Below are 17,950 nucleotides of genomic sequence, written 5' to 3' on the forward strand. Positions count from 1 at the left end.
ACTGAGCGGGAATGGTCGCGCACAGGCGGGAAGACGGCCGCGCATGCGCGGTGGCCGTGTCCTGCGTGCGGGACCACCCGCGAAGTTTTTGTTCCGGTTGGTGGGGGCTGCTGTGGACGTCAATCCAGTCGTAAGAACAATCAGCCTGCTGTCCTCGGAGAACACCTGCTACAGGTATGTATCATTCGCTATTTATTGAAAAGAAAAGTTAAAAGGGGCCCTACTGGCACAATGATTGCAGTGTGAAGCATCAAGCATAGGCACAGATGTAAACCAGGCCTGAATTGTTCTCAGTGGGTGGATGAGATGATGATGCAGAGAGGAAGGTTTTAGATTTGTTAGGAACTGGGCACCATTCCAGGAAAGGGGGAACCTATACCTGAAAGATGGGCTCTACCTTAACCAGGGTGGAACCAGGCTGCCAGCATCAACGTTTAAAAAGGAGATAGAGCAGCTTTTAATCTAGAACCTGGGGGAAGGTTGATAGTCACTCAAAAGCGCATGGTTTGGAACAAGGTATCTTTGAAAGATATCACCAAAACAGGGAAAATAGGGCATCCCGATAGTGAGATTGCAATAAAGACCATAGTAGACCAGGGGGCTTATTTTAAAGCACTTAGACACACAAAGTACCATAGGTTAATTTTTAAAAAGAGTTCCAGAGGTGACCATTGTGCTGCTACCTTGAGATCAACAGACTATCACATTAAGGTCTCCTTCCTGAAAGGTGAACATTAGTGTCTCTGCCCCGTTTTGTGTTGCTCCCTGGAATCTCTGCATCCCAAATGCATGATTCTGCAGGTTTTTGCACAGAATCGTGATTGCCAATCATTTGATCACCCACCTGGAATTCTAAGAGTATTTTTCCTGCTATCTTCTGCCACTGCTCTGTTGAAGATCTTAGTATTACCTAGAAAAAGGTAAACTTTTCCTTCCAACCTCTCCACAATATCTCTCTATAAAGATACTGAACAGAAGCACTCCCTGAACTTCAATAATATTCCTTCTGTGAATTATTTGTACCACCAACATCTCTTATCTGCATTGCCTAATCACTCATCTAGTTTCCAATCCATTCTACTATCTTGGGGTTCACTCCCAGTCTGTTTAACTTGTTTATGATTATTCTATTCAGGACAGTGTTAAAAACTATTACTAAAATCTAAACTTATCACATTCCAGTTGTGTTGCTTTTAAGTCTGCATCTTGTTACATTCAGGATATGCCACTATCCTTTCCTTTATAAGATGTCCATAAATTTTCCAATGACAGAAGACAGGCTAATTGACCTGTAATTTCCAACCTTCTCCTTTACCACATCTGCTCTTCTTCAATCCCATCACACTACTCCAAACGCCAAAGACTGATTCAATAACTTCTCTAAAATCCTTTACTACCCTAGGATGTATCCATCCAACCCCGCACTTTCCCACTTTTTGTTTTGCTAGTGCTGCACAAACTGTCTTTTCTGTAAATGATGTGCAGCCTTCTCAGCCCTATGCAGAGATGCCAAGTTGTCCAGTTCCAGGCTGGAGATTTTGGCCCAGTCCTGGTTTTGAACTTATGTCCCAAAGCACTGTGGGATTTGTAGTGCCTGATTCTGTCCATTGAAATCAGTGCTGTAGGTTCCAAAATCTCCAGCGTGGAACTGGGTAACTTGGCATCTCTGCCCCCTACTTAACTGCCCAAGCTACCATTCAGTGGTCCTTATTCAGTCCCTTCCTTGGTGAACACTGAACTAAAGAATTGTTGAACATTTCTTTTTGATCTTGTCAGCCTTCACATATTTCCTTTTTTTTTTTTTTTTGCCTCAGTCTTACAATCCTACCTCTACATTTCTGCCTTTCACTAACATACCTGAAAAAATTATGTTGCCTGGTATATCTATCATAGCTATCAAAATGATGTGTATACAGGTAATAGATCAAAAATAGCTATGAGACTTTGTTAGGGTTAGTGCTGGGGGGTCAGTATTCAGGGATTAGGTTTTTTTTTATGTGTTATTACCCAGTGTGATCAAAGAAGGCAGAAAATAAAAACATTTATTCAGGAGCTCAGATCTACATCTGTTACATACAGTCACAGGGTATACAACCATGAATTTCTTCCTGCAGCATTCCAGTACAGACAATTAGAATATTCTTGACTTCTACCTGATGGCTATAGCTAGTATTACATACTGGACTGAATATGTAAATTAAAAGTCAAGGTGAGGTCAAGAGATGCTTTGTAAACATCCCACTGCATTCCTGAAGGTTTTTGGTGATGACAGTGTGGGTGGAGTCATGGCGCACCATGCAGGACACAGAAGGGATGGTCTGCCAGGTCTCATATGAAAGCTGCAGAAGGCTGCTCTGACTGTAGACTCCATCACCAATGGAGATGGCAGGCCCCGTAATAGCACTATTTGTGATATTTCCACTGATAATCCACATGATCTCAAGGATGGCAGGATAGAATCCATCAGCCAAACACAAGAAATCGAATACTGAGGGAGGTGAAATATCCTGGGTGGTGGTAAAGAGAGTGACTGAAGGAGGCAATGCTTCAGTCCCTGAAATAAAAAAACAAAATGAAGTTATTTTTCAAGCTTTTTTTAAAAGTATTATATTTTTGAGTGAGTTTGGTGCTTATAATAAATGCTAAATCTACAGGAAACTAATACACACATTGGGGGTAATTTTATTTAAAATTGGTCTAGGTTGAGAGGGTAAGCAGGTCCTAATTTGTAGCCTATTTTATTTGATACATAGGGGCCTATCATGTCACAACTGAGGCTAAAATCACCCACATGCACAGAGGTAAATGTGTATGATTGAAGTATGCGTGTAGGCGTCGCTTTGTAATGTTACTCCTGACCTCACTTGATCTCAGTCATTAGCTTTGCTTCCTGACTTAGGGGCCCTTTTAATAAAGGGTTGCCACATGGCAACCTGGAACTACTGCCGGCCTAACACTGGGGCTGGCGGTAGTTCCACCCCACTGCACGCCATTCCAGTACTATGGAAAATTGGTCTGTATTTTTTACCGCAGTAATTACCTGGTGCGGCACTGTCCAGTTACCACAAGATTAGCACGGGAGACCTGATCGCCACCTCAATGGGTGGCGGTAAGTGCTCCCCCCAAAATGGCTGTGTGGCAAGTGCAAACTTACTGCACAGCCATTTCTTTTTTCCATCTTTTTACCCACTCAGTAAAAAGGGAGTCTGCACACGGCAAAAACACACACTTCCATTAGCGCAGGGCTCCTTTTACTGCAGCTTAGTAAAAGGGCTCCTTGTTTAGATGCTTTTTCATCTTCATCAAACCATATGAGTCAATCACATAGTAGTAATGGAAACCTAACCCCACAGTAGGATATATTAACAAGAATATCACATGCAAGGTAGAAGTAATCATCCCACCCTATTCATCAGTTGTTGGACATCTTTTCAAGGAGTACAAAGATACTGGAAGAAGATCAAAGGGGAGAGATGATATAACCTATTGAAAATGATGGTTTTATTTAGCTTGAAAAAGAGAAGATTGCGACATGACTTGGCATTGGTCTTAATATATTTAAAGGGGCTACAATCTTGTAACAATAAGCTCTTATCTTATTTATCTTTTTTATCGCCACTGGAGAAAGGACAAGAAGTGTTGAGTTTAAGTTATGTTAGAAGAAATTTAGTTTAGAAATTATGAAGAAATTTCTAATGGCAAAGATAGCTAAGTGCTAGAACAAGTTACTGTTCTAGCAGAGAGCTGATAGAATCTTTGTCATAGGATGTTTATAACACCAGGGCTGGTTTTAGACATGATGGGGCCCAGGGCAGAAATTAAGAAGAGAGCTTCTAATCATCTCTCCCCCCCCCCCCCCCCCCCCCCCCCCCCCCCCCCCCCCCCCGATCTCCTCACCTGCATTGCTTGCTAATACGTGATCCGGGCATCTCTTGCCCTTCTCCCCACCATAGTCCATCTCCTTCTCCCTTCCCCTCACCTTCATGGTCTTCTTTAAAGAGCTATTTCCCTTCTCAGAGGAGCCATAGCACAACAGCCATCCTCACAAGCTGCCCTGAAGCTTTCCTTCTCTGCCACAATCCACACAGGTGGAAACAGGAAATTGCATCGGGGGAGGGGGGGGGGGGAGATTGTGATTCATCATGAGAGAGAGGGAGGCAGCTTGTGAGGATGGCTGCTGCAACAGTGCCCCTCTGAGAAGGGAAATAATTCTTAAGGAAAATCGGGAAGGTGAGGGGAAAGGAGGAGGATATGGACTGTGGTGGGGTGATGGAAGAGATGCCTGGACCGTGGGGGCCCCCTGGAGCTGTGGGACCCAGGGCAGCTGCCCTGTTTGCCCCCCCCCCCCCAATGCTGGCCCAGTAAACACACACATCTAACTTCGTAGTTTTGTGCCTAGAGATGAGGGAAGGGACTAGATTAGTGGTTCTCAGGCTGGGAAAAAACTATCCAGTCTGGCTTCCATGATAATGAATACACATTAGATTTATTTTCATGTGCTGCTACCATAATGTGCTTATCAGTGGCGTACCTAGGGTAGTTGACACCCGGGGCCGGTCATTTTTTAACACCCCCCTCCCCCCCCACAAAAAAAAATCCAGTACTAGGCATGCCGAGAATACAAAACACTCTGGACCTTTAGAGCAATTCTACCATACCATAAAGCAGTCATTTCTACGAGTCACACAAGGAAAAGGAAAGCATCTTAAACACTACAGTGAGCACTAGAACATAAATTCACCTATTGTAAAACGAAACCAGACAGAATAGTACAGATCGTAGATCCTGCACAGTCAATGCCAACTGAAAGCCATGTCTTTTTCACAAACACAGATACACCCTAATCCACTATAGGATAAGTAATCATAAACTTTCTATTTAGACAAAAATTAAACTGAACCCCCAATGCCAGACTCTGCATACAATGCAACACCACAGAAACAGAAACTGTCCCCTAGTACTGTGCAAAATATAAAGACAGCAGATGTAAATTTGAAAAAAACTAACAAGTACCAATCACCACTTTACAAATTAACAAATAGAAATAAAACAAATATAGAAAGTAAAATAATACCATTTTATTGGACTAATACATTTAGCTTTCAGAGGCCAAAACCTCCGTCCTCGGGTCAGTACAGTATAGTGCTGTTACAGTATCTTATCCTGACCTGAGGAAGGGGGTTTTGTTCTCCGAAGGTTAGTCAAAATGTATTAAAATTAGTCCAATAAAAAGATTACCTTGTTTACATGTTCTATTATAAACATTTATTAACACAGCTACAATACTACTTTATCCTAAAGCAAAAAACAAAAATATATATTTTATTTACAGTTTGTTGTCTCTGGTTTCTGCTTTCCTCATCTTCTTTTCACCATCTTCCTTCCATCCAGCATCTGTCTTCGTTCTCTGCCATCCAGTGTCAGCCCTCTCTGCTGTCCCCTCCATCCAATGTCTGCCCTCTCTCCCTGCCCCTTCCATCCACATCTGCCCTCTATCTCTGCCCCTTCCATTCACTGTCTGCCCTTTCCCTTCCATCCACTCCACTGTCTGCCCTTTCTCTCTGCCCCTTCAATCCACCATTTGCCCTCCCTCTCCCATCCATCCAGGGTCTGCCCTCCCTCTCGCTCCCCCTTCCATCTAGGATCTGTCCCATCTCTCTCTCTGCCCCTTTTTTCAGCCCCCAGTTCCAGCCCCCTTCTCCTGTCTGAGACCCCCACCCCAGTCCCCTTCTCCCCTCCCCTTCCCCTGTCTGAGATCCCCACCCCAGTCCCCTTCTCCCCTCCCCCTCCCCTGTCTGAGATCCCCACCCCAGTCCCCTTCTCCCCTCCCCTTCTCCCCTCTGAACACCCCCACCCCAGTCCCCTTCTCCCCTCCCCTTCTCCTGTCTGAGACCCCCACCCAGTACCCTTCTCCCCTCCCCTTCCCCTGTCTGAGATCCCCACCCCAGTCCCCTTCTCCCCTCCCCCTCCCCTGTCTGAGATCCCCACCCCAGTCCCCTTCTCCCCTCCCCTTCTCCCATCTGAGACCTCCACCCCAGTCCCCTTCTCCCCTCCCCTTTTCCCCTCTGAACACCCCCACCCCAGTCCCCTTCTCCCCTCCCCTTCTCCCGTCTGAGATCCCCACTCCAGTCCCCTTCTCCCCTCCCCGTCTCCCATCTGAGATCCCCAACCCAGTCCCCTTCTCCCCTCCCCCTCCCCTGTCTGAGATCCCCACCCCAGTCCCCTTCTCCCCTCCCCTTCTCCCGTCTGAGATCCCCACTCCAGTCCCCTTCTCCCCTCCCCTGTCTGAGACCCCCACCCCAGTCCCCTTCTCCCCTCCCCATCTCCCATCTGAGATCCCCAACCCAGTCCCCTTCTCCCCTCCCCTTTTCCCCTCTGAACACCCCCACCCCAGTCCCCTTCTCCCCTCCCCTTCCCTTCTCCCGTCTGAGATCCCCACTCCAGTCCCCTTCTCCCCTCCCCCCTCCCCTGTCTGAGACCCCCACCCCAGTCCCCTTCTCCCCTCCCCGTCTCCCATCTGAGATCCCCAACCCGGTCCCCTTCTCCCCTCCCCCTCCCTGTCTGAGATCCCCACCCCAGTCCCCTTCTCCCCTCCCCTTTTCCCTTCTGAACACCCCCACCCTAGTCCCCTTCTCCCGTCTGAGACCTCCACCCCAGTCCCCTTCTCCCCTCCCCTTCTCCCGTCTGAGATCCCCACTTCAGTCCCCTTCTCCCCTCCCCTGTCTGAGATCCCCACCCCAGTCCCCTTCTCCCCTCCCCTTTTCCCCTCTGAACACCCCCACCCGAGTCTCTTTCGCCCCTCTCCTTCCCCACCTCAGTCCCGTTCTCACTATTGTCTGAATCGGCGAAGCAGCATGGCAGGCAGCGCCTTGTCTGCCCTGCTTGTAAAAATCAAATCTCCTTCTCCTCATCTTGACGTCTTGACGTCGACTCGGGCCTTCCAATCAATCACTATGTCCCACCCGTCCTCGCGGAATTTACCTTAGAGGAGGGCGGGACATAGTGATTGATTGGAAGGCCCGAGTCGACGTAAAGACGTCAAGATGAGGAGAAGGAGATTTGATTTTTTCACAAGCAGGGCAGGCGAGGCGCTGCCTGCGACGCTGCTTCGCCGATTTTTGTTTAAAGGAGGCGGCGGGAGCGGAGCACCCCCCACCCACTGGCACCCGGGGCGGACCGCCCCCCCCCCCCCTTGGTACACCACTGGTGCTTATTAATTGTGGACATCCTGAAAATCTAATTGACTTCCAAGGCCCAGGTTGAAATGACCACTTGAGACCCCTTCCAATGTTTCATCTCTTGAGTGAAAACATGCAAACCTACAAGATAGATTTGGAAGACTACCTTGCAAACCTGAAACAATTAGTGATCTTTCTGAAGAGATGTGCTTCTGATTTGATGGCATTAGCAGTTTTGTTTTATATTTTTTTGAAATTCTTGACTGAAGTCTTTGAATTTCATTAGAATATTTTCAGTGTCCGCTTATAAAAGCTTGGAAAGATATGAAACATTTTTAAAATTCAAATTTTACTTTGAATTGTTAGCACATCCCTCAGGGCCTGTACGCAAGCAACCAAACCACAGTTCAGAAGCAACAAAAAGTCTTTATTAGTATGGTTTGGGTTAAAACACAAAATATAGGCCTGTCTTCTTTTTTAGGCTGTCAGTTTAGGGCCTACATAAAGATTATTCAGTGCAAAAACAACAGAAATCCAAGTATTCTAACAGGCCTACCATTTCAGTCTCAAAAAGGTTCGCTAAGCAGTTTCTGATATCATATACAGAATCCAGGCTATAATACTCACTCTACTTTGCAGTCCTAAGTAATCTCAGGGTCTGTCCTGGAGGCTCCTTCCTCTTCCCTCTGACTTTCTCTAACCCCTGTCTTTTATACTTCCGAGATTGGGACCGCACTCTGTTCAATAGGTTTCCTTGCTCTGGTTTTGTAAAGGTGATGTGGCAAGTAACATGGTAAGTAGGATTGAGATTCTCTTATATATACCCTCATAACAACTACATAGAAAGATACATGACTGTATTAATCTATAACAACATATATTTTTTAATACTATGTTATATATACTGTACATAATGAGTAACTGTATTTCTACTTACCTCCAAACACACTGACTCTGGTGCCATCACCAGAAATAACAGTGTTAAAATAGTTTGTTTGCACCATGCACCAGTAGATCGCACTCTCCTCTGTTTTCACCTTTTGGATGTGCAGCATGAAGGAATTGCTTCTGCTGTCTCTTACTGGCAGGAAACGCTCACAGAATCCTGGGCCATAGCTGATTCCACTGTCGTTGTCATGTTTGAGAATGGTAGCTGGTGGGTTACCCGGCTTCTGCAGAAACCAGAAGACATGGAAGTCTTGGATTTTTCCACCTCCAAGTTGGCATTTCAGGATGGCCAATGTTCCGTCTTTAAAAGCAGCACTCTCTGGTTGGGTGACTGTCAGCTGGAGGCTACAACCTGATGTCAAAAGAGAAGTAGCAAGGCAGGAGAGAGACAATAACGTCTCATTAGGCAAGGACATACTAGTGGAGATGATAGCAACCAAATCAGTGGTTAATTTCAAGCATACTTAGGGGTCTTTTAACTAAGCAGTGGTAAAAGTAGGCCTAAGCACACCCTTATGCGGGTTTTTTCCCATGTGCAATGGCCATATTTACGCAGCCGGAAAATGGCCAATTTTCTATTTCCACCATTAATCGCCATGCGCAACCATTAAAAAAAATTACCATGGGAGCACTTACCAACACCAAGTTTGTAGGTGGTGAGGGCTCCCATGGCAATCTTATGCTAATAGGTTAGCACACAGAAATGTGGATACGCTGATTATTAGCACAAAAAATGCCTCCTGTGCCCCTTCACACATCCCATGGTAAGCATGCACTAGCGCTTACTGCTGCTTAGTACAAAGAGAGGTAATGATGGTTGGAGAGGTAGAAATGAATGTAGATTAAGTAGTCTGTGCTGACCTCAGAAGCAGGATGCAACTGGGCAGACTGGATGGACCAAGAGGTTCTCCTCTGTCACCAACTTCTACAGAAGAATGTAATAAAATCTACCTTATAAGAGAACTGTTCAGACTTCATAAAAAAGAATTTGATAAATAAAATCTTTATTTCTCATAGCCAGTGATGTTTAATGCTTTGTATGCTGGAATGTGTGGAGCTATTTTGTATAAGGCACATACTGTAAAATTTTAACTATTTGAAGAATTCTACTACTACTAATCATTTCTATAGCACTACTAGACATACGCAGTGCTGTGCACATTATATGCAGGTGCTTTCTCTGTCTCTTAGGTTGATCAGGACAGCTACAATAAGCCTAGAAAAAGTGATTCCCCAAAGCTCATATACACAGACAAATCCAAGGATTAGAAAAGAAAGGGAGATAGAGTGACTTCTTCAACACTTGTTTCACAGCTTCTGTTGTATCACAGTCCAATGATCCCTTAACGTTTATCATTAAGCTGCTTAGAGTGCTTGGAGCATGATGGATTTTACATTGTGTGATTGGGTGTGACTGTATTCTAAACTGAAAAATTGTATAATTCGGAATACCAGTTATGTGTGTGATCAGAAATATGAATAACATGTAAATAGAAATGTAAATAATTCTGGACCACAGAGGTTTAGCTTTAGCTCTGAAAGACATACCACCCAGCCTTATGAAGTTATGGTGGTTATTTTAGAAGCTCTATTCCAGCTTTGGATGTCTGAAAATTAGATTTAGACATCCATATTGCATGGATGTTCAAATCCCAATTTTACAAAGGCAGGTTAAGGACGTCTAACACTGCAGTGCAGCCATATGGCAAAGGGGCATGGTCCTGGACGTTTTTTTTTTTGGATGGGACTAGGGAGGGCCCAAAATATGGACATCCAGCTTCGATCACAGAAGAAGGGAAGTCCAAGTCTAAAAAGATGGACGTCCGTATTTAGATCTAGTACGTGTCACGTCCAGGTTACAGAAAGATGCTCTGATTAAGCAGCTGCCCACTGGAGGGACAAATCAGCTTTCTACCATATGTAATGACCCCTGATACAAACATTGTACTAAAACACAGCCAAGTTGTGTCAGCATAATAAAGACTTTCCATTTGGACCCGTGGTCCACATATCCATTTATTCAGCCGTCTTCACTTTCTGTTTTTCCTTGGGATATCTGCAGAGATTCTCTTCTTTGTCTGAAGAGTGAGAGTGCATGCATGTATGTTTATGTATCTGTGGTAGAGACAATCTCATATAAATAGAGTTTCCCTTTGAAAATTTGGGCTGGAATGGAAAAGTCCTCAGATACTAAATAGGGAAGTTTTCAGCCTGGGGAACTTACTCAGCTAACTATTAAGTTACCTTCAAAACCTGTTGTAATGCTATTGTCTGTATCCTTTCAGAAGCACCAAAGAGATCTAAATATTTTATTTTACTTCTTCCATTTTGGAAACTTTTTTCACATGTAAAACTTTGCAAATTTATACCTCAGACATATGGGAGTACTTCTATAATATAGGTGCTAACAGCTATATGCCCATTACGTGTGTAAATGTTTATAATAATGGCATTTACACATGTATATGTCCACAGTCACATGTAAATGCAAAAATTCTACCTAAGCATTATTCTGCAAAAACTCACTTAATTTATATAATGTATATTTGCAAGGGAGGTGCACAGTGTACATATGTGTGGAGCATAGGTGGGACTCACACAAGGAAGTTAGAGAAAGGACAGGAGATGGCAGGAGTGTGCTTGGCCCATTATCTGGGCTGAAGCCAGTAGGTGGAGTTTGTTGCCCTATCAATTACATTGTCCTGGGTGTATCAAGATGACGGCAGCTGCACAGGGGAAAATGAAAACCTCCTTGAGTGGACCGGCTTCAGCTTTGTGACATTAACCCGTCTCCTGTTCTTTCTCCAACCTCCTTGGACTCACACATGTGTAATGAATAGAATACTAGAAGTTACACATGTATTTGCAACAATTAAGGCCTCTTTTACTAAGCCACGCTAGTGATTCCTGGCATGGAAATGAGAGGAAGCCCATTCAATTCCTATGAGCTTCCTCTCAATTGCTGTGCAGGAATCGCTAGTTCAGCTTAGTAAAAGAAGCTCTTAGGAGCTAACACTTATACAGCTCTATGGCACCTAACTATTAACCCCCTAATTACGTGCGCAGTTTATAGAACAAAGTCAGTTGCATGTGTGACTTAACTCAATAATTAGCTGTTAATTGGAGGTGACAGCATGTGACTATAATTGGTGCTAATTTACACCAATTAGCAGTTACTCACATATCTGCCTTTAGTTCCAGAACGCACAACTTCAAAGGGGTAATGGACATGGGAAGGGCATGTGTGTGTCAGGAGCTTATCAAGCAGGTTAAAGAATACTATCATATATGTGCCTAACTGCCTAGAGTTATGTGCAGTGGTGTGCTGGAGCCAGCTCATACCAGCTCGCGAGAGCCAGTTGTTATTTTTTCAGAATTTTGGGAGCCGGTTGTTAAAGTAGCTACTGTAACAACCGGCTCCCAAAATTTGGGCTCTGGTCCCCACCTGGCAGTGTCAACAGCGTCCCCTGTGGCTTTGGGCTTCTTCTTCTCACACCGTCACATGCAGCACTTCTTCTCTTTCTCTCTGTTTCTCCTCCTCCCCCATAAACTCTCTTCTATTGCTTCGCGCGAACCCGAACTTAATTTTTTTTTTTTTTAAAGCAGTGTTAACACATCAGCATGAATAGGCTGCTTCAGCCAATCTCAGGGGCCTTCCTTCAGCTATCGGGGGTGGAACACGCTGAAGGAAGGCCCCTGGGATTGGCTGAAGCAGCCTGTTCCTGCTGACGTGTTAACACTGCTTAAAAAAATTAAACGCAGAAGACGGGCAAGAGCAAGAGGCAAGAAAGTGCGAGGGGAGAGAGCAGAGAGGTGCTGCTTGGGGGGGTAGGGGACAACAAGGGAGTCAGCCAGCTAGGTATTGCATGTGGAAGGGGAAGGAGGGAGAGAGAGAGAATCTGCATCAAGAGGGGTAGGTTCGAGACTCAGGAGAGTGGTGCTGCTTGGGGGGAGGGCAACAAGGGAGACAGATACTGCATCATGGGGGGGGGGGAATAAAGGAGGCAGCCAACCAGGTACTGCATGGGGGGAGGTTGGAGGGAGGGAGAGAAGTGCTGCATGGGGGGGTAAGGAAGGAGAGAGTTGCTGCATGGGGAGTCAAAGAAGGAGAGGGGTGCTGCATTGGAGGAAGCAATGAGGAAGACAGGTACTCAGTGGTGTGCTGGAGCCGGCTCGCACCGGCTCGCAAGAGCCGGTTGTTAAATTTTCTTCCAGTTTGCGAGCCGGTTGTTGCAAATAGCGAGCCGGCTCTGGCTCTCCTCCCTCCCTCCCTTCGGATCCACCTCACCTCCCGCTTGTTTTTTAAATTCTTGGCTTCCAGCGCCGAGTCGCCGACTGTCCTGAGTCCTCCCTTGCCGATTTGCGCTTTAAAAATGGCCGCTGAGACTTCCAGAGGCGGCCTCGCGAGACTTCGGCTGAAGTCTCGGCGGCCATTTTGAAGCGCGAATCGGCAAGGGAGGACTCAGACAGTTGGCGACTCGGCGCTGGAAGCGAAGAATTTAAAAAACAAGCGGGCGCACGGTGAGAGACCGGATCGGGAGGGCGGGAGGGAGGGAGGAGAACAAGAATTTCATAAAACAGCTCGGGAGGGGGTGGCAGGGGGGAAAAGAGAGTCGCTGCTGGGCATGGGTGGATGGAGGGGGTCGCTGGACATGGGTGCATGCAGGGCAGGGGAGAGGAGGGTCACTGCTGGACATCTGGGTGCATGCAGGGCAGGGCAGAGGAGGGTAGCTGGGTATGGGTGCATGCAGGGCAGGGGAGAGGAGGGTACACTGCTGGACATGGGTGCATGCAGGGCAGGGGAAAGAAGGGTCACTGCTGCACATGGGTGCATGCAGGGGAGAGGAGGGTCACTGCTAGACATCTGGGTGCATGCAGGGCAGGGCAGAGGAGGGTCACTGGGTATGGGTGCAAGCAGGGCATGGGAGAGGAGGGTCACTGCTGGACATGGGTGCATGCAGGGCAGGGGAGAGGAGGGGAGAGAGAAGAAATGCTGGACATGGATGGAGGGGAGAGAAAAGTGAGGAAGGAGATGAGATGAGGGAAAAGGAGAGAGGAGAAAACTGCACATGGATGAAGAAAATAGGCAGAAGCTGAGGACCAGAAATGAAGAAGAAAGGAGGAAAGAAATAAATGGAAAGGAAGCCCTGGAAACGGAGTTAAGAGGACAGATAGCAGCAGAATCGGATACTGGGCCAGCATGATCAGAAAAATAGTCACCAGACAACAAAGGTAGAAAAAAAAATCATTTTATTTTCAATATAGTGTTTGGAATATGTTCACTTTGAGAATCAGGTGCTCAACATTAAAAGTTTATATTTATTTACTTATTTATGGCATTTTATCCCACATTAAACATGAATTAGATTGGAACCTGGGATCATTTAATTTTTTTTTCTGGAGAGAGTAATGCATTGCCCCCCTCCCCCGCTATAGCCAGCTCTGCAATTTTTGGGGGGCGCAGAGGTGGACGGGGGGGGGGGGGGGGGCGCAGAGGTGGACCGGGGAGAGAGCCTGTTGTTAAAAATTTACCAGCACACCACTGCAGGTACTGCATGGGGGGAGGGGGGCAAGGAGAGAGTGAAGTGCTGCATCAGGAGGGGTAGAGAGGGACAGAGTTGCTGAATAAGGGGTGGGTCAATGAGGGACAGAGGTGCTGCATCAAGATGGGTGCAAAGAAGCAGAGAAGTGCTGGATAAGTAGGTTAGGTACTAAAGAAAGAGATTCAGTGAGGTAAGGGGAATGAGGAAGAGAAGGGCCACAGAGAGGGAAAGAGGTGCTGGACTTTGGGGATGGGGATTGGAAGGACAAGAAAGAGAGAGAGGTGCCAGGACATGCGGGGAAAGAAGGAAGAGGGAGAAGTGCTGACCCTGCAAAGAGGAGACACAACAGATGTGAGGGAAGAGCGAAGAATACTTGCTGGACCTCTGGGGGGAGAGAGAGGGGGAGATGCTAGCATGTGGCTGGGGGCATAGGTGGGAAAATGTGGGATACAAATGTAACGCAAGAATAGGAACACAGAGATGGGAGATGCTCAACATGGTAGGAAGATATGGGGTGATGCTGGGTCAAACAGATAGGGATGCAGAGAGAAGATGGATGGTGGACATGAAGAGAGAGGAAGTGCCAAATGGACAAGTAGACTCTGGCAAAACAGTTAAGGAAGAAAGAGGAAAGCAGAAATCAGAGACTGGGACCAACACAATAAGATCAATAAAATGACCAGACAATGAAGGTAGAAAATGGCATTTATTTTCTATTTATTGTTTAGAATATGTCAGTTTTTGGAATGTGTGTCTGCCAGAACTGGTTTTAGACATGGCTGGGGGCCTGGGGCCCACAAGAAAAACCTTACTCCTTGGTCTTCAATGAGCAGAACAGCAGTGGTAAATCTCCAGCATTGAGATGGGCCACCTTTGCTGGCAACGATATCAAGTCCCGCCAGCCAAATTAAATGGAGTGCCACTGCTCCCCGCTGCTTGTTTCTGGCTCTGAGCAGCATGCCAGGACTTCTCGCACAAGCATGCATGAGTGGAGGAGTGGCCTAGTGGTTAGGGTGGTGGACTTTGGTCCTGAGGAACTGAGTTTGATTCCCACTTCAGGCACAGGCAGCTCCTTGTGACTCTGGGCAAGTCACTTAACCCTCCATTGCCCCATGTAAGCTGCATTGAGCCTGCCATGAGTAGGAAAGCGTGGGGTACAAATGTAACAAACAATTCCTGGCATGCTGCTCAGCGCCAGAAATAAGCAGCAGGGAGTGGTGGTGGTCCATTTATTTGGCTGGTGGGGCTCGGCCTCCCTGCCAACAAAGGTATGTCTAGCATCCCCGCATGGGGAGGGAGGGGGAGAGAGAGAAATGCATTGCCCCCCTAGTCCACCCAGGGCCCCCCCAAATTGCAGGGCTGGCTATGCCCAGAGAGAGAGCCTGTTGTTAAAAAAATTTCCAGCATACCACTGGTTATGTGTGACCATGAGGCATATTTTCAAAGCACTTTGGGAGGTTTCTATGGAACTTTGGGAGGCTAAGTGCTTTGAAAATGAGCCTCCATTTATACTAGGTTTGAGCTGGCATGAATGTTTTTGCCTAGCATTAGAGGCAGAGGTAAGGTAATGTTCTATAATAGCAGTTCCATCATAGAATAATTTACTGCCATAAGCCCTCATTGCCTTTATATTTTTGTTTATCTCACTCTTCGGGGCAGTCTACCCTTGGCATATGTGATTTCTGCCAGCGGCAAAGGAGTGTGAAAATGACTTGCCCAGCTACCCCAGTTCTCAGTCCACTGCTACAGAGCTGCCATTACTCAGTTTCAGGAGAGTTTTTTTGGCCAGTCCTGGTTTTGAACGTACATCCCAATTTAGTGTGCTATTTGTAGTTTGTGATTATACCCATTGGAAATCAAAGTTTTAGGTCCTGTGGAGGGGCATAATCGAAAGGGGATGACCATCTCTAAGGGCGTCCATCTGTAAAGACATCCCAGCGAAGGGGTGGGGAAACCCGTATTATCAAAACAAGATGGACATCCATCTTTCTTTTCGATAATACGGTCGGGGACACCCAAATCGTGAAATTTAGGTCGACCTTAGATATGGTCGTCCCCAATTTTCGGCGATAATGGAAACTGAGGACGCCCATCTCAGAAATGACCAAATCCAAGCTATTTGGTCATGAGAGGAGCCAGCATTCGTAGTGCACTGGTCCCCCTCACATGCCAGGACACCAACCAGGCACAGTAGGGGGCACTGCAGTGGACTTCAGAAATTGCTCCCAGGTGCATAGCTCCCTTACCTTGTGTGCTGAGCCCCCCAACCCCCCCCAAAACCCACTCCCCACAACTGTACACCGCTACCATAGCCCTAAGGGGTGAAAGGGGGCACCTACATGTGGGTACAGTGGGTTTCTGATGGGTTTTGAAGGGCTCACATTTACCACCACATGTGTAACAGGTAGGGGGGGGGGGGATGGTCCTGGGTCCGCCTGTCTGAAGTGCACTGCACCCACTAAAACTGCTCCAGGGATCTGCATACTGCTGTGATGGAGCTGGGTATGACATTTGAGGCTGGCATAGAGGCTGAAAAAAAAAATTATTTTTTTTTTGGGTGGGAGGGGGTTGGTGACCACTGGGGGAGTAAGGGGAGGTCATCCCCGATTCCCTCCGGTGGTCATCTGGTCAGTTCAGGCAACTTTTCAAGGCTTGGTCGTGAAACAAAATGGACCAAATAAAGTCAGCCAAATGCTTGTCAGGGACGCCCTTCTTTTTTCCATTATCGGCCGAGGATGCCCATCTCTTAACCACACCCCCGTCCTGCCTTCGGTATACTGCCGACACGCCCCCATGAACTTTGGTCTTCCCCGCGATGGAAAGCAGTTGAGGACGCCCAAATTGGCTTTGATTATGCTGATTTGGGTGACCCTGAAAGAAGGACGCCCATCTCCCAATTTGTGTCAGAAGATGGGTGTCCTTCTCTTTCGAAAATGCCCCTGATAATGTACCAGGATAGGGTTGTTAGAAATCCAGAGTGGCCTGAAATCTCCCTCCTGAAACTGGGTAACTTAGCAGTTCTCCAATTCTAACCATTAAGCCACTCCATTCAAAATATATGCTTATCTAGTCCCTATGCTCACTTGGAAAGTATTACTGCTGCCATGCCCAGAGCTAGGCACTGCATGTTTTCCTTCTACTACTGGAGAAGTGAAATGTGTGTGGGGAAGGAAGGCCATGAATGAAGATCTTAGACGGGGGCAGTGGTGAGAAAAGAAATAAATTGGGGGGGGGGGGGGGGTTGTTCATGATAGGGTGGCCTACAAATATATGTCTGCCTAGGGCCTAATATAGTGTTGGTCTGGCCCTTAATAGAAAGCTAGGTTTAGAAGGGACCTCAAGAGAGGATCCACTGAAAGTAAGACTATGGAACATAATCTACAGCAGTGGTACTCAAACCTGTCCTGGGGTCCACCAGCCAATCAGGTTTTCAGGATATCCCTAATAGAGCCCAACCAAAACCAGGATCTTCGGTTCTTGCCAAAATTGAATCTGTGATCGAATTTAGCAACTCAGTTTCAGTAGGAACCAAAACTACTCACCCCCAACAGCTCCCAGTTTCTTCCCCCCACTCAACCAAAAAAGCCTCCCTCCTGATTCCCTCCCCCCTCAGCAGCAGCCACCTCTGGGGCCTACCTTTTTGTTGGTGAGTAGTGGGTGCAGGGAGCATCCTCCCTCACTCCTATACATGGCCCGGTTCGAGGCAAAATGGCTTCTGCTATTTTCAATGGCAGTATCACAAGATTGTCACTGGAGGTTCCGGCAGCTATTTTGAGATTGGTACCAGCACGGGCAGGAGACGTGTTCCCGCCCGTGCTGATTCCAATCTCAAAATGGCTGCTGGGACCTCCCATGGCAGTCTTGGCATCCATTTCTGCTGAGCAGCGGCATCAGGCAGGAACCAAGTGGGGTTTGTTCCTGCCCAGGAGAAGTCACTAGACCCCAGGGACTCTTAAGATAGGCCCAGGGAGGCCTACGAGTGGTTGGCCAGGTTGGGGGGGGGGGGGCAGAGAGTGATCGCAGAGTGTTTGCAGGGGGAGGGGGGGGGTTCAGTTTTTTGTCGAAAATGCACTGGCATTTTCAGCAGAAACCTGAACCTGGATTATAGGCCACTTTCAGTGCTGAATCGAAACTGAATTTGGTTGCCTTGTATACCCTAATGAATATGGATAAGAGAGATTTGCATGCCTGTCACCTCCATTATATGCAAATTTCTCTCATGCATATTTATTATAATATACTCAACAAACTGTTACAATTATATCCATCTTTATTACATAT

General features: G+C 46.8%; 1 protein-coding gene across 1 annotated transcript in view; it reads right to left on the bottom strand.

Annotated features, from left to right (window-relative positions):
* Positions 1-2,023: 2,023 nt before the first annotated feature.
* The window catches only part of LOC115461982 (immunoglobulin lambda-1 light chain-like), a 35,217-nt gene continuing 19,290 nt past the window's right edge, over positions 2,024-17,950 (bottom strand). The window contains exons 5-6 of the mRNA XM_030192031.1: positions 8,116-8,478; positions 2,024-2,554 (exon numbers count right to left, since the gene is read on the bottom strand). Of these exons, the coding sequence (XP_030047891.1) occupies positions 2,205-2,554; positions 8,116-8,478 (713 nt within the window). The 3' untranslated portion in view covers positions 2,024-2,204. The remainder of the gene's footprint in view (positions 2,555-8,115; positions 8,479-17,950) is intronic.

The sequence above is a fragment of the Microcaecilia unicolor genome, chromosome 2, assembly GCF_901765095.1.
Source record: "Microcaecilia unicolor chromosome 2, aMicUni1.1, whole genome shotgun sequence".
Taxonomy (NCBI): Eukaryota; Metazoa; Chordata; class Amphibia; order Gymnophiona; family Siphonopidae; genus Microcaecilia; species Microcaecilia unicolor.